Below are 15,977 nucleotides of genomic sequence, written 5' to 3' on the forward strand. Positions count from 1 at the left end.
GAGGTCACGTAAACCAGCCGCAACCAGAGTCCACGACCTACCTTTGAAATCGGCGGCACCGTTCAAGTAAATGAGACCCTAGGCCGCTCTTAGTAATCCAGTGATAATGTTTGGGAAATCAGCGGTGCCAATGCACTGATATTGTATCCTCATCTACAGTTGGCTTGGTCGATGCACACTTGAAGGTGCGTCTGATGCCGGTGGATTTATAGAGTATGAGCGCTCGACTGTTCATCAGCCATTTATCATTCCGTGACTCATTTGGCTTTGGTGATGACGAGGTGTAATTCCAGATGGTCTTGCCAACATTTGTGCTCGCCCACTGATCGTACATGTTCGGCCTGAACGCGCCCTGCGCTGTCCTCGGTCGACCTGAACTTGTGCGGAAGCCAGCTTGGCGGAACCTCTTCTCCTGGTGTTCGAGGATTGTATATCATATGATCAGCCCTACCACAGTGTTGGCGCACTGACCGTCTACAGCCACTACTGGCCATCACACGTCTTATATTGCCTGAACCGGCTGGGCGTGTCAATCAGTCTAGCCGCACAGCTGCCCAGTAGAGGCTAATAGCTTTGCCAAGGCTCTAGAGATGGCGTAAGTAAGACCATCTCGGAGAAAAGGAACACACATCAGTACTAAACTAAAAAGGAAGAAGAAAGGAATCGACCTAACGGACGTTTGACACATGCGTTGGTCGAGTTCACCAGTCATGGATGAGTCAAACGCCACAGCAAAAGGAAACAACGCGACAGGAGCGCCTCATAGCTAGTGTAAATACCTTAAAATGGGTATTTTGGAGCAGGAAATAATTCGGCGAAACGTCGATTATGCACACCCCCACCCTCTCTTGACCATCCATGCAAACAAAAAGGTCCCTTGGAATGCTAGATAATAAAGTAACGAAGCGACCTTCCTATCTGGGACTGCCAAGTGGCTCTTCCGCCTATGACCGTGCACCTGGCAAGGGAGATGTTCCCGGTAGGAAGTGTCTCTAATGCGCGCTTAAGGCTGCATCAACGGTTCGTAGCCAGATAAAACACTAGCAGATAAATGGCAAAGTGTCAATTGACGGATCAGGTGAAGGTTCAAAGTGGCAGTACTCTAGTGGACAAACGGTTTGCGCTTTCTGCCGTTTATGATGCCAATCACGTTGCTTGGGAGGCTTTACTTAACTGAGTACCAGTAGTCTCAGTATCATCCCTCAGTAGTCTCCATTTTCGAGAGACATCACTTCCGAGGAGCAAGGGAAGCTTTGACGATTAAAGCAAAACAGCACAGTTTCTTAAACATAGAATTAACAGAGTATAGGCTTGTTGTATAAAGGTACAGCGCTACGTCGTTTTCATGTAGAAGGTGGGCTCTCTGACACAGACTCAATCGCTACTTGGAGCGCGCACGCTGTTCGACAGTATGAAAGCATTCAATTCACTGTGACGAGAGCACAGGGACAACGTCAGAATCAAACTTTAACCACCCTAATCTAGCTTTAAGGAGGTCAGTCTTCCAAGCTCCAACGCGGAACTTATTCTTCACCGTCTCCTTTTTCGCATGATAAACTACTTGCAGGCGAATCTAGCTACGTCGGACTTATATAAAGGTGCCCCTGACGCATCGAAGCCATCAGACCATGCTTACCTACCGTAAGTTGTCAAGCCCATTCCAAAAACTATCATCAAGGAAAGGCTCATCCATGGGTCGCGGGGCGTATGACACAACGGGCTCACCTAGGCCGCCACCGAGGCCAAAGCCTACGAAGACTGGAGGATGACATTTTGAATCGGTGAGAAACAATTCCCTCATTGTATAGCTAAAGCCTGCTATTCATTACTAAAATGCTCTAACGCAGCCTCTCAGAATTTATCCGGATCATATCAGATGAAAGGGCTAAGAGGGCAACAGACAGCTACTTGGATACAATACATCGACGTATTGCAAAACCTCCTCGTTTTAGGAGAAAGCACCATACGGCATGAATACGTTTACTCTGAGCAATGGCCCTCGAGAATCGTGGTTGAGCCTTGGCAATGACTGATTGATCCAATAGTGATTGATACCCCTTTTTGTTTTTGTGTCTCCCTGTCTCTCACCTCTCGCTTAGATGAACTGGCGCTGGCTTTTATTCTGACATTTGTAGACGTTCATGCCGGTTGTCAAGATTTGCCAACTCTCAAGTCAATGCATTGTTATTTTCCCCGCTCACGCGTAGCCAGCGATGCCGAGGTTGGTATGAAACGAGAGATGGCGTCGTCTACAGGTAGCGACGACAGTGGGGTGGAGTGGCTTGACTACATATCGATCCGGTGCAAGACTCATCTTTACCGTCAACATGCGGCCATGGAAGGCGAATTGCCATGGCTTCTTACAGGGTAATCCCGTAGTTCACACTCTATCTACCTCATGCAATACCCTGGCCTCGATTCACGCCATCAAGTTCAAGTCACACGAATCTGTATGGTTTTTGTTTGATGAGATCGTCTCGTAGTGAGCCAGAACCCATTGGATATCCGATGAAGGAAAACAAATACAGAGAGGCAGCCGATCCATTTATCTACAAGAACAGCCAATGGAAGCAGGAGCAAGGACAGAAGAGGAACGAGATGAAGAGGAAGGGTATGCAGGCTTTGTTGAACATGATTGTCCAGGTGATCCTTGGCATATTGGTTGGCGCTAGCAAACACGACAAAGTGACGGCAACGTAACATACTCCCGCTGAGCCGTTTGCCAGTATTGCGGGAGTTCTGACGCTTCCACTATATTAAGTGTTCTACATATGTTGGCCATGTCCCTCTCATGTCGCGACTTTGCACTTTCACGGTGAGGCAGCAACTTCCTATCTGCTGCAACTTCCATGCAACACGGCTGCATCCTTGAGAAAGCCCTGTTAGCAGTATCCGCTGCTCCATTTGCCCCTTGAGCTTCATCCGTTGCAGTTGTCTTGGCTTCCAAGGTTGAACCACGGCTTATTAAAACCCCTGCAGCGTATCATGACGGGAAAGCACCCTCTCAAATCCGTATCGCAACACAAGCAATATCTCGGTGAAACCCTTTCATCACCGAATGCCATATGGACATTAACCTCGCTCATGCTACCCAATGCATCCGAGTCTGACTTCAAACGGGATACCAGCAATCCTCTGGTCGAGGCCATCACGAAGTATAAACTCGTTCATGTCGAGGCATACATTATTTATACCAATGCGACTATGCGGAATGAGGTAACCAAACTGCGGTTTATGTACCGGGGACGGAGGGACCCAGAAGAATGAATCGCAATATCCGAGTAGGATAATTCTTTAATTCGTATCTGCTATAAATACATCGGCTGACCATTTCCCAAGAGTGGCAAGGCGATGCTAGCTATGGTGATGAGAGCATGTCCATCCAGGTAAAGCAACAGAAGTTAACCGTGAAGCTTGTGGGAAAGCTTGTCTGGCTCAAATGCTCTCGAAGAATTGGAAAGAAAGGCCCGCTTGGATGAAGAGAAGAGGTTGAGAGAAGCAAGCATCTGGCCAAGACACCGAGACGTATTGACAGTGGTTGCACACTGTTACTGCGCCTGAAATAGCATGATCGAGTCTGAATACCCCTCATCTGATTTCCATGTGATGTTTTGCAGTTAAATCATCGATCAAGAGTCTCTCCTTGAACTCCTGTAGTGGTTTGCGTTGCTTTCTCTTCTTCTTTAATCTCGAGACAAATGGTGGTTTATTTTCTTTATTTAGAGATCTTTCTCTTGCTGCGCTGGGTACGTTTGTGTTGAGAGCTTCCCTTTGGCCTCGCCTAGATGGGACAGACAATATCGGCGGCAGCTTGTCCTTTCCTTGGCGAGACTGATTGGTGCAGCAAGAGCTGCTTCGGAGTTGCATGATGGCGGCAAAGCAATGAGGGGAAAATAATTTAAAAAAGAAATCCTTTTTATAAGAAAGTGCTAGGCAAAGTTCGAGGTTAGCGAATTTAGTATCATCCAGTCAACGATATAGTACTTTCATCTGTACATGGTGCTGTTGTTCAGGTTATTAATAAACCCTACACAGTCGAGGCGCCAGTTTCCTGTTGGCAGTTGAACGACGCACCCACCACCTGATACTGGTCCATCAAGTCAGTGCGGGGTTTGGAACAGCAACAGTACGCGCGCGTTTATCTGTTTTGAGTGGTGGACTTTCCGCCGGGGTTACCTTGCGTCTGAGTCCACATTTCTTGACATCGGCCTTGAAAGACTTCTTTTAACATAAGAGCTATCGGCTAGGCTGTATTGTTCACTGTATTTGGCTGTACATCCTCCTCCTGATAGATGAATACCCTAATTCGTGACGCATAGTTATCGAGACTTGCTCCCTGGTGCAGATGTTGGTCAAGTACACTTTTTGACCGCGTCGGGAGTAGCCGATCCCCATTGGCGTAGACGACAGTACATGCAGGTTGCTATAGAGTGCCTGCAGGCTAGCGTTTGCTTCATGATATACCCTTGTATTCTGGTTGGTTGGTCCATCAGATCCGGCCTTCCCTGCCTCAGGCTAAGTTACTGCACTGATGCGGCCTGTTTCCTGTGCTTATAAGGAAGTAGCTGCACAGGACTTTGTAATTAGAACGGTGACCCCCCACTATACGAGACCACTCAGCGTTGATCCATTGGCTGTTTGTTACCATCCGTTGGGCTTAAGCGACACAAAGGGCAGTTGAACTGTGAAAGTGCGCACAAATTCTGGTGCGGGCACTCAAGATCCAAGAAGTGTCCGTACAAGCAAGACAACCGTAAATTTCAATGCCTCTTTGAGCCCTTCTATCCCTTCCCACAATTTTGATAGGCTCACGAGCAAACAGCCAACTACGGTATCAACACAGGTTTTCGTCTATCTCTATCTCTGCCCGCAGCAGCCCGTCAACGTTCGAACGACAGCGTCCCTGGATAGTCTTAAGAGGCAAAAAGAAAACCTGAACCTTGGAAGGAGCGAGGGAAAGATAGCTTCGAATGTATGGAGCCAACGCGGACCACGAAGTCACCACTAGCTTTGGATTGAGGGAGATCGGAGAATCCCAGGCAAACACAACATGCAAAATGGCCAGATCTCCGAATGGATCCCATTGAAGACGCCTTGGGACCCTTTCATGGGCTTCAACTCTGACTTGGAAACCCTCTTCACCATACCTTTCCAATCTGGCCACCACTACCCATCATCTTTTGACCGGGATCACGAGGCACTGTTACTTCAAGACCCCAGAGCTTCAACTGGCTTGGCGGGTTTCGATGATATGCAAACTATGCAAAACAGCCTCAACTGGACTACAGCGGGAACTACAACAAGCGCTGACATATCTGGTGTCGTCTTTTCCTCTCTAAATGACCCGCTTGAACTTGAGCAGCACATGGACTGGGAATCCCCACATACTTCTGATTTGAAATACTCTGCTGTCGAGACTGGCTCTGCAGAAGAAGCCATCCGTGCCCTGAAACCAACAACACTTTCTGGTGAAAGTCTCCGAAGATCTTTAAATTTGGAGGGCTTGGAGGCTGCCAAGGTATCGAATTCATCATTGGCGCCATTGATAGTCAAACCAAACCCTCAGACTGGCATAGGCCGAGCCTTCAGTGGTAACCATGGCAAGAGAGCCCAGATGCAGGAGAGGCGTCTGTCCCCCAAACCTTTACAAAGACTAGCAGCCCCCCAAACGAGAGAGAAACTCGGAAACGATACAATACTTCCTAAACAAGGTATAGCGAATCCGACTAGAAAAAGATGGTCTCCAACACGGCGGCATTGCCAGCCACCAGGCTTATCCTTTTCACTTATAGCGGAAAAACCACAATACCATCCTGACCAGGTCGCCGTGAAACTTACCATCGACTCGAATAAGAGAGCATGCCTTGAAAGCATGACCGTACCAACTGGGAGGAGACCTAATGCCAGTCATCCGGAGATTGAACTCGATAGCATTCAAAGAGAGCTGGAACCATCTGATGACGACGAATCATCATCTGACGATGAGCCCATCATTATTTCTGACAGAAACAGCTCACCCAACACAAGCGAACCTCCAATTGATTTAAAGAATATGCGAGTCGACCTATCAAGTGGAACAGCATTCATCGTCTTTGGCCCGAATGGAGTCGAGAGCTAGCTGAGGATCTTCTTCCTGCAATCCACCCGAGGGGATACCAAGCTTTCATCAATCACCACGCCTTACGTTATCCAGTCTCACTATCCCTTCTGATCCTCTCCCTGAGTGAGGGATGTCGAGTCTCACCAAGATGACGGTCTTTGGCTACAGCCTAATCAGGCTGACCAGCCCTTTTCTCAACTCTTTCCTGCAGCATCAGCAATGCCTCGCCGAAACGCTTTCATCACCGAACGCCATATTGACAATGACATCGCTTATGCTAACCCAAGACACCCGATTCTGACTTCAAGCTGGAGAGTAGCAATCCTCATTAGCAAACTTATCTTCTGCACGAATAATGCCTCTGCTCTTGAGGGGCTTGGAAAAGAGCGTGCCAGCATGAGTGGAAGGGTCAAGAACTGCAAAAGTACTCTCATGAAGCCGTTGATAGCTCTTTCTTCGCCCACACTGTTGAAGAAATTATTTAACAACACGCAATTGCTCTCTAGCCCTCCCAAAAATAAAATTCGGCTGCGAATGGTCTTCAGGGCGACCTTGGAACTCACTGGCCGGTAGAGTCAGCTAATTTTACACGTCTCTGGTATGAGATCGAAAGTAATAAATATCGTTCTGGAATAACCTCAACAGCCACCGCAAGCTGCGTCATTGAGCAAGGGGAGCGAGGCAGGAGGCGGCGAGGCCCTGTACAGAGTCAGCCGAAAGGGAAATTTGACTTGAACTCGGGCGATTGACAATGTTAGTAAAGCTCCTGATGATGTCCTGCACAATCAAGATAGCTGATTCCTTGATAGGACCAGATCCCAAGATTTGGGACACCACATGCCCTTGGGACAAGGTACTCACAGGACGGCTGTCGTAAGGCTGGCTTGCGAATCACCTACCTATCTACAAATGACCAGTCAAGAGTTAGTCCCCTCAGTTTCCAGGCGTGTACAGGGACAATCCCTCCAACAAGCCCTATGCCATGTTCTTCGCCAAAGCTAAATATATACGTCGAGTCCCCTGTGAAGAATGGAAGGAAGGAAGGAAGCAAGGAAGCGGGAGAGTTGTCGAGATAACCAAGCATAGGACAAAGAAGGGAAGGAGACTAAGGATTGGTGAGATCTTGTGAGAGCCAACCCCCTTCTTCATCAACAATAACACCCACCGGCATCTTCCCATAGCTTCCCGTCTCGATCAGTAGGAGAGTAGAGTGGTATAATATAACGCCGACAACCAAGTGCGAGAGATCTCAATGCACCGTCGTGTATCAGTGAACGCGCGGCTGTCCCGCTGGGGCCCAGGGTATACATCCTTGATTTTCCATGGAATAATCAAAACATACACTACTGTTACTCACTTGGCTGCCTATACTTTCTATCATCGCATCTCCTTCATAGGGCACCGGCCATCAATTTACTTGCGCCGCGAGTCTATAGCCGGCCCTAAATGTTTTTCTCTTGTCAGTCCCCAATGGACGCTGGTTCTCCTTTCCTACATCTTCATTCCCCTTCCCTTGTCACTTATCCCTCCCCTATAATTTGAGCCCTATCATAACTCAAATACCGCCAGCCAGGGATTCTCTATCATCTGCTCACCCCGAGGGGAGAGCAAGGAGGAACTGGCGGCCAGGCAAAGCATCCATGCTCCAGGCCAGATTAGGGCACTGGGAGGCCAAGCTTTAGAGTCACGTCCGTCCCCCAGCAGCCAACCAGCGACGTCTTCATCATAAAGTCCCCCATCAGATGGATCGCCTACTTGGATTCCCTCGCACTTTATTGGAAACATGCACGGATACTACTATCTGGCCATGATTCTCTTCCATCGACCTATCCTGTCATTCCTTGACCACAATTCACCGGACGGACAATGGAAACGCCACATGATGATTTGCTATAGCTCTGCCAAGGCCTTGTGTAATCTTCAGGAGGCAACCCTCAACTCTTTTGGACTCACAGGACTCCAGTGTATGCAGCGAGGCTTCAGTTTCTCTCTTTATGTAGGCCTCTCTTGCATTGCCATTCATCTGGTAGGTTTTCGGTGAGGATAACTGTCGACACGAACTGACTCATTTTCAATAGGTTGCAATTGTTTCTCCAGACCCCGAGCTCAACGGTGATGCTCGCGAGTATTTGACGAGGCACATGAGGGTGTTGGAGAAGGTGATGGAAGCATGGCCGATGCCAGAGTTGGAGAATCAAATCAATGCTCTACGAGATGCTTTCTCAGCAGATGTTCAAAAGCCATTCGTCCTGAAACCCAACTTTCCCTATGGCAGCCCTCATCCTTCCACTCAATCAAGCCCTCCTCGAGGTAACGACTCATTCCAACCAGTAATCCACCGGACAGGGTCCATTGATCAACATTTGGATATACACGGTGCCCGACAAGTCAGTTATACCAATCACCCCATTACACCTCCTATTTTCGCGGGCCCTTTGGTCAGCAAAAGTGAGTCCCCAGCTGTCCAGTCGCTGGTCATGATGTCACAAGGATCGCAAGCCCCTGGGATGCCTCAGGCCATGTCGCTGACTGGCCAACCCGCATGAAATCCATCGCGACTATTTCAATAAGTTAAAGTCTTTTGTCATATCATCTAGCAGCCTGCTAACTAGTTCTTAGACAATGGAACACCACGCTTGGTAGGCCTGCCTCTTACATGCAACCTAGCTCCACCCAACCTCACATAAGCCCTCTTAACGGTGAATTGAAGCGAGCGTGGGATTGCCGTGGTGTTGCTCCAGTGACACAAAGACACTAGTGAAAGAGCTGTCACCTATCGAGGATGGATACTCACTTTTGAGGTTGGTTTCTACCAGGCGAACCGTAATCTGCCAATGAGCTCTATGATGTAGTTGGCGATGGCTACGGAGTTCTTGACGGTCTTTGCTAAAGATGCGAAGCTCTCTAACTTTGAGACTCACTCAGGCAACAGAGGAAAGGCTAGGATTATTTTATATAAACTGGCTGGTTGCAACGTCTTCAAGGATCGAGACGAATGTCTTCGTCATGCCTGTCGATACGGTATTGTTGCTAATTGCGCGGAAACACATATAGAAACCACGATGCCTCCTTAGCTTGTAATCTACGCCTACGAGAAAGGGATTCTCTAACATTCTGACTTAGTGATTTATGTGTTGATTAATGCGATTGAAATTATGCTACTGGTGAGGATATATTCATGAGCGCCTCCCGCCGTAATATGTCGGCCTGCCACTATTGATCTGCTTTGAGGATGCTCTCGGGTGAGTTGAGTATCCAAGCGTGATGTAAACGCCTTTCTTCAGTATAAATGGAGACGACTCGACAGACCTGAGACTACTCACCTATCCAACCGGGCCAATAAGCGCTCCTTAGGTCACTGCTTATAACACAGGCTTCACCTCATCAAAAAGCGTGAAGGAATCCATTAATGTCTAGGAAATTGCTTTTGTTCGCAATGAGCGAATGAGCCGGATGATTCCATTCGCCTTTCAGCTCAACGTGCCTAACTCTCAACAAACATTTAGCGGCGCTGATCGAGAAGCCCTGTATAAGGTTACACCAGCCTTCTTTATGTTCTAGGGTCACCCATGTAATGTAATGGAAATGCTACTTTCTATATATATATAAGATCTAAATTTCTGATCCTCCCAAGAATGGCTTTACACACTGGCCTCTCAGGTGCGCAGAGGATGACCAATGGGAAAACGTGCCGGCGTGACATGGTTCACTGCCATTGGAGCAATGTGAGGAAACCAATTCGAAGCCTCTGCTAGCGTCATTGAGGGATACTCGAATTGATAAACCTGTCCAGGGGACTCAAACGCACGCCATGTCACAGAGAACACCATGTAGCCAATCGGAGGCTAGCCATGGGTCACCGCTAAGCCCTAAATCCACTTACGCCCGGTCCGAACGTGATAGACGGAGCCGAGTCGCATCGTGTTCTAATTATCTAAGCGAGCTGAGACCGTTTCATCCAATCAAGATCAAATTATATGCTCAATATTTGAGCATGCGTGTGCCGCTTGTCACTTAACCATAAGCAGGCGTGAGAAATGCTCGCTGGAGCCTGCCTCGCCCGTTGCCATGCAATGCAAATCTGGCAGTGCAATTTATCCCTTACAGGGGCCAAGGCTCACCAACTCTACCCTGATCTGACATGAGTCAACCGTTACTGTCAACGCCGTATTGTCTCTCCTCTCTCGTAGGGTCTTTTCAAGCACATAGTTACCTCTACATGCACGGTGTGACTAGTCCAGGATGTTTTGCGCATCAATCAGCCCCTTGTGTGAGCACGACGGCCAGTGCTCAGTGCTCAGCCTTCTCAGGTCTGGGGCCCGATCTTGAAAAGTAGCAACTTTGTTGGCGTCTATAAATGGCCAATTGTATCCTACTTATAAGTACTCAAAGAAGAAATCTCCAGTCATTTATTGCTCGCTTAGAATCTTACACCACACGAATGAATTCATATAGCGGGCCGTCCCCGAAGCGGGCGAAGTATTTACATTCATCCCAAGAGATGCCTGTTTTCCATGCCAACGGATCTTCCATGTTCACTAATGGTGGTATTCCACAAGGCCAGACGTTATATTTTCCCACTACGGTAATTCCAAGCCAGTTTATTGATGCAACAGACACGAACCAACTGGTCCCTTCAACACCATACGGCAACGCTCACTTTGCACCCCAGAACGCCCCCTTTTATAGCTCGTTGGATCTATCCTTTGCCAGATGCTACAGTACCACGCCAGTGGGCGCATGTTTTCATGTCTTTCCATGCTCTGCTCACGGCTGGTTGGACTACTCTTTCACTGGCATGTCTTCCTCCGCCGTCAGCCAGCAATTCTCGAGTTTTCCGTTGCCTGCGATTTCCAATCGTAACTCACCCCAGTTCATGTTCTCGTCTCTTTTTCTCTAAAAGCTATTCCAGATACCAACCATGGCGCGAACTTGTTGCAGAATCCTGTCAGAGAGAAAGCTACTTCAACTTTGAAGGCTCTACCTGTAGAGGACATCTTTGGGCAGCCCGACTTTCTAGATGAGCTAATATGCCATGATGGATCTGGGAGGAAGGCTGACCCAGCCCGAGTTCATCAGGACACCACTGAAAAGGCAAGGATTAGCGTACATATCGTACGGGACTTGTATCTAACGAGGTATTAGACATCAGAAGCAAGCTCTTACGTTTATGCTGAAGCGCGAAGAAGGATGGGGGTTCTCTGATAAAGAACCAGGCGTTTGGGAGATTGCGGACACAGAACAGGGACGATTGTGAGTTGATGCTGATGTTACCTACACCTCCCGCTAATTAGGTGCCGGCCCAGGTTTGTAAACAGAGTCTCCAATACTTCTCAGTCTGAAGAGCCCATTCAATGCTATGGAGACATCTTAGCTGATCCCATGGGTTTTGGGAAGACCTTGGCAATGATGGCATTAGTTGCAACAGACTTGCAAAGTAAGTCGAATGAAGTGGATACTAGCGAAAACGTCCCAACAAGCGTTCTGTCTACTCTTATTGTTGTTCCTCCATCTTGTAAGGAATCGTCCTCGGACTCTATTTCTCAGCAATTAGACTAATATTATGTAGTAATGGGGACCTGGAAGGAGCAGCTCTCTGAGTTCGTGGTCACACCCGCCCTAAAACTCCACGCTAATATTGCAATAGGCATGTCGAAGACGGTCTGCGTGTCTATTTGTATCATGGAAACGGTCGGCTATTATCTAAAGCGCAGCTCGAGAGTTGCGGTATAGTTTTGACAACATACCAAACCATTGCTGCCGAATGGAGTCGGCCAAGGGATTCTCAGAGTAATACCATGTTCTCTGTCCGGTGGAGGAGGATCATTCTTGACGAAGGTAGAGTTGACTGGGCATGTTCATGATGACTAGTTAGGCTGACAAAACTAGCTCATACGGTCCGTAACAAAAGCTCGAAAGTTTCTCGAGCTGTTTGCGCACTCGAAGCCAGATCTTACTGGGCTGTCACCGGCACTCCTATTCAGAACAGACTCGATGATCTTGCGACACTCTTCACATTCATCAGAGCACACCCTTACACTGATCGGAAATGTTTCGATGTTGATGTATCTCGTCTATGGAAGGAGAGACAGCCCGAAGAGGCTATTCGGAGACTGAGGTTGTTGTTGAGATGCCTAATGCTTAGGCGGAGCAAGGCAGCGATCAGGCTTCCGCCCAGAGAAGATATACGATATGCTGTCAACCTCGATCCCGAAGAGCGGGCTGTATATAACCAGATTCGATGCCGTATTTTCGAGGACGTGAAGAAGGATCACAATCTTCTCCAGAAAAGAGCCAAAAACAACGTTTTCCAGAAGATAATATCCCTACGGCGAGTGTGTTCTTTAGGATCGCACTATGAGCCAGGGCATACCATGGGACAACAAAGTTCAGAATGTGAGAACGGGGAAACCGTTGTGCAAAGTATTTTCAAGACGCAGCTTGAGTCGAGTTTGCCGGGCGTGCTGCCACAGACAAACAAGGGCCTGCCATCAAAGGTAGTAGCCCTGATCACAGACATCAAGGCTCGTGAGGTCAGCGAAAAGTGGTATGATCCCAGTCTGGCCTCACTTTACAGCAATCCAAAGTAGCTGACTTGTCTTAGTATTGTGTTTTCAGAATGGACGCGGACCCTCGAGCTTATCGAAAATGGTCTTAGTCAGTCAGGCATCCAGAGTATTCGATTTGATGGGGGTGTACCACCAAAGGATCGAATGCAGGTTATTAAACAGTTCCGAGAACATAGTTCTATTCGTGTCTTGCTCTTGACTTTGGCTTGCGGTGCGAATGGGTAAGCAAATGGCTAGCCTCATGCACGATCGACTGCTGACAGCTTCTAGCCTTACCTTGACGGCAGCAAGTAGAGCTTACATCATGGAGCCACAATGGTAGGGCTTTCAGCTATTGCTTGATTCATGGGTAACTAACTCTCTAGGAACCCGAGCGTGGAGGAGCAGGCCCTCGCGCGTATTCACCGCATAGGACAGGAACGGGAGGTGACTACTGTGCGATTCTTCGTGAGCGACTCATTTGAAGAGGTATACTACCTTGCCATCAGCCGGACATCTCTAACAAGAGCACAGAACGTCATGAAAAAGCAAGAGTCAAAAAAACATCTAGCAGGACTGCTACTCTCACCCCACAACAATGAGCAAGCGACCGAGAACCCAGAGAGACTCCACGATTTACTTTCACTCATCTAACGAATAGGCTACTGTTATAGATAAACAATAGTCTGTCTGGAGGCAGCCGACAGATCAATATGAATGGATTATTGGGAGCAACACAAGTCAACGAGTGCCTTTGGTTAGGAAGGTTATACTGTAGAATCGCGACAGTATATATAGCCAGATGTGTGGCAGAAACCAGTCTGCGGCGTTACATGTTGATCATCTTCAAGTTTATTTTAAATTCTCCTACTCCTCTATTATTCGCTGTACAGTTTTAATTTCTTCGATATTTACTCCCCCAAGTACTTACAACCTAAAGTGATGATGACTGCTTTGACGGCCAAATCAATGTCTTCTTCGGCACCGAAGGACTTCGTGCTCAATCCTCAACCTCTCGGTTATTTATTCGCCAATGAGGGAGAAGATGCTTCGTCGCAAGGCCTTTATTCGTGGTCCACAAACGAACTTTAGATTATATGTGACTCATTTTACTCATCTAACACACAGCCACTACTTCGCCCTCCAGGCTGACTATGGCCTGGATTAATCCCGAAGGTGGCCATCCTGGTTCTGAAAACGATCCTTCCACCTCGAAAAGAGTGTGTGAGTGGACCACCAACTTCATTCTTTTCTATACAATGCATCTGGAAGTTATAACAAGCAGTTCGCTGTGCCTAGAACGATTCATCGAGGCTACGATATCAATAGATAGCACGAGCAAATGCTGACAGCATGCAGCAGCAGATGCCGCAGTCAGTAGTCGAACGGAGAACCGGCGGAGTCGTCTTCAGCGCCTTCTTAGCTTTCGGTAATAGGTAAAAAAACGCCTCAAAGATACAATTCATCCTGCTCTATCTCCTCGGTTGCCACATAGACCTAGTTTCCAGGCGCGATCTCTGTCCATCAGCTACCGATTCCTTAACGCATGAGGGTAAACTGTGAATTCCAGCGTGAAGGTAAAAGTAATCTTCTTTTGCTACATACTACAGTACGTATGGAAGATACTGAACGAAGAAAATGAGGCTCTTTGAAGGCTACAGCTGGCCTGAAGCCGTAGTATTAGCCTCCATGGGCTAGATGTGGCATATGATTTCTTTCCGAGTAAAGCTTGAACTGACGCAATGGCAAAAGACCCCCGAAGGGATGAGGAAAAATACTTGGGAAGAGGAAGCGCCACCGGACCCACCCAACTAGGACGTGAGGCAGATGAACTTTTCCTTTCCGAGCCTGACTTGCAGTGACCGAGTTGGTGGACGGGAACAAGCCGACAGGTCAGCGCTGCGTGTTCCGGTTTGCCTGACAGAATCCGATTGGCAGAAATCTATGCCCCCTCGCAAGATCCGGGTATGTCCATACACCTTGCCACACAGATGAAGCGTTCGTACATGAACTCGCTGGACCACATGTAATGTTGGCCTGTTTGAGAACAAATTTCCAGGCGCCCTGTAGACTATCTTTGATAGTATCAGTGAGTTAAGCACCTGTGTAGCATGGTGGAATCATGCAAGTGCCATCATATACACATACCGGGGGGGAGAGGTCGGTTCCGTTGGATGGGAGGAGGAGAGACGTTACATGTAATGCTAGGTTCCTTACCAAGTGGCCAATGTTATTACTCTGATCAGTTGACAGGTGGCTGGCAGGAGGTTACCAACAAGGCGTGGACGTGAATTAGTTTTCATCACCAACAATCACACAAACGGCGCGATCTTTAAGCCAATAGAAAGCGGGAGGTTTTTGCAGGATATGCGAGGGCTTTCGGTCAAGGCTGAATTGGGTAAGTGGAATAGTTGGTATTCTTAACATAGGACATTCTAATTGGCTGCAACCTGCTGTCACCTGGTAAGAAGTTCACACACAAATCGAGAGATACAGTACTAATGCTACCAACATGCAAATGTCGCTGCTGCACGCTTGACTTCTTCGCAAACCACTGGACGGACGGCTTCCGGCTATTCTTGAAAGTGTAAAAACTCCCAGGTCAGTGAGCGCCTGTATGGATCATTTGCGATTGCTGCCTGTCGAGGGCCGGTTAGTCGTAAATGATGTTAGCTATATAAGGACGAATGTCAACCCAAAGACAATGCGTATTTGCCTTAACATCAAGCACCGAGACCACTCTTAGCCATACTTCCCCAGCAATTATTATCCATTATTATTCTGTTGTAACCATGTGCAAATACATTGTTCCAACCAAGGTGTACCGTGACTGCGGTCATTCAAGAGCGGATGGTGAACCTTACTACGACCTCTGCTTGGGTGTCGATGCAGGCACCAAAAAGCGATGTGATCCTTTAATCACAGATACCAGCCAGTGCAGGATTCTCCCTGGAAAATGTCCTTCATGCTAGGCTGTGAAGCGGTAAGTCTAGTGACTTTAGTTATAAGTATCAAGCATTGACATTTGAAAGCTGAAAGGGCAACACTGCCTGCCCGCCATGGTCATCATTGCCAACGCAAAAGAGCCTATTTGTCAAACCTGGGAGGTCTTGTTCTTTGGGAGGTTTAAATACATCGCCAGAGTGGAGAGAGTTTGTTATTGGTGTTTGTTATATTGCCTGTCGTTATCGTGCTACCACATTCGTTTTGTTAAGAAATAGCAAGATTTATTATTTCTGCATTTATGTAGAAACCAAGAATCTTTACAATAAATACACCTGATCTATTCATCGGTATAAGCCAACCTTTTCAGATGAACCACAGAGTCT

At 47.8% G+C, this 15,977-nt stretch overlaps 5 protein-coding genes across 6 annotated transcripts; all 5 read left to right on the forward strand.

Annotated features, from left to right (window-relative positions):
* Positions 1-1,560: 1,560 nt before the first annotated feature.
* FOXG_20961 (uncharacterized protein) lies at positions 1,561-2,700 on the forward strand (the record flags this gene model as incomplete). Of its 2 annotated transcripts, none has more annotated exons than XM_018401288.1 (2): positions 1,561-1,781; positions 1,848-2,700. In XM_018401288.1, the coding sequence occupies exon 2, from the start codon at positions 2,467-2,469 to the stop codon at positions 2,698-2,700; it is 234 nt and encodes a 77-aa protein (XP_018251912.1). In that variant the 5' UTR covers positions 1,561-1,781; positions 1,848-2,466. The 2 variants fall into 2 exon arrangements, with proteins under 2 accessions (XP_018251912.1, XP_018251913.1); XM_018401289.1 differs by having other exon boundaries at positions 1,856-2,700.
* Positions 2,701-5,050: 2,350 nt separating this feature from the next.
* FOXG_20962 (uncharacterized protein) lies at positions 5,051-6,118 on the forward strand (the record flags this gene model as incomplete). The annotated part of the gene is made up of 1 exon (XM_018401290.1): positions 5,051-6,118. One exon carries the CDS (start codon positions 5,051-5,053, stop codon positions 6,116-6,118), a length of 1,068 nt encoding a protein of 355 aa, XP_018251914.1.
* A 1,765-nt stretch (positions 6,119-7,883) lies between these two features.
* On the forward strand, positions 7,884-8,646 carry FOXG_12512 (uncharacterized protein; the record flags this gene model as incomplete). The annotated part of the gene is made up of 2 exons (XM_018392312.1): positions 7,884-8,126; positions 8,179-8,646. The coding sequence occupies 2 exons, from the start codon at positions 7,884-7,886 to the stop codon at positions 8,644-8,646; spliced, it is 711 nt and encodes a 236-aa protein (XP_018251915.1).
* Positions 8,647-11,270: 2,624 nt separating this feature from the next.
* FOXG_12513 (uncharacterized protein) lies at positions 11,271-13,570 on the forward strand (the record flags this gene model as incomplete). Its single annotated transcript, XM_018392313.1, has 9 exons — positions 11,271-11,353; positions 11,407-11,615; positions 11,670-11,700; positions 11,748-11,938; positions 11,990-12,647; positions 12,705-12,890; positions 12,940-12,987; positions 13,035-13,137; positions 13,183-13,570. 9 exons carry the CDS (start codon positions 11,271-11,273, stop codon positions 13,300-13,302), a joined length of 1,629 nt encoding a protein of 542 aa, XP_018251916.1. The 3' UTR covers positions 13,303-13,570.
* A 23-nt stretch (positions 13,571-13,593) lies between these two features.
* Positions 13,594-15,187, forward strand: FOXG_12514 (uncharacterized protein; the record flags this gene model as incomplete). Its single annotated transcript, XM_018392314.1, has 6 exons — positions 13,594-13,721; positions 13,796-13,872; positions 13,982-14,084; positions 14,496-14,613; positions 14,902-15,046; positions 15,120-15,187. 6 exons carry the CDS (start codon positions 13,594-13,596, stop codon positions 15,185-15,187), a joined length of 639 nt encoding a protein of 212 aa, XP_018251917.1.
* Between the last annotated feature and the right edge of the window lie 790 nt (positions 15,188-15,977).

The sequence above is a fragment of the Fusarium oxysporum genome, chromosome 3, assembly GCF_000149955.1.
Source record: "Fusarium oxysporum f. sp. lycopersici 4287 chromosome 3, whole genome shotgun sequence".
Classification (NCBI taxonomy): Eukaryota; Fungi; Ascomycota; class Sordariomycetes; order Hypocreales; family Nectriaceae; genus Fusarium; species Fusarium oxysporum.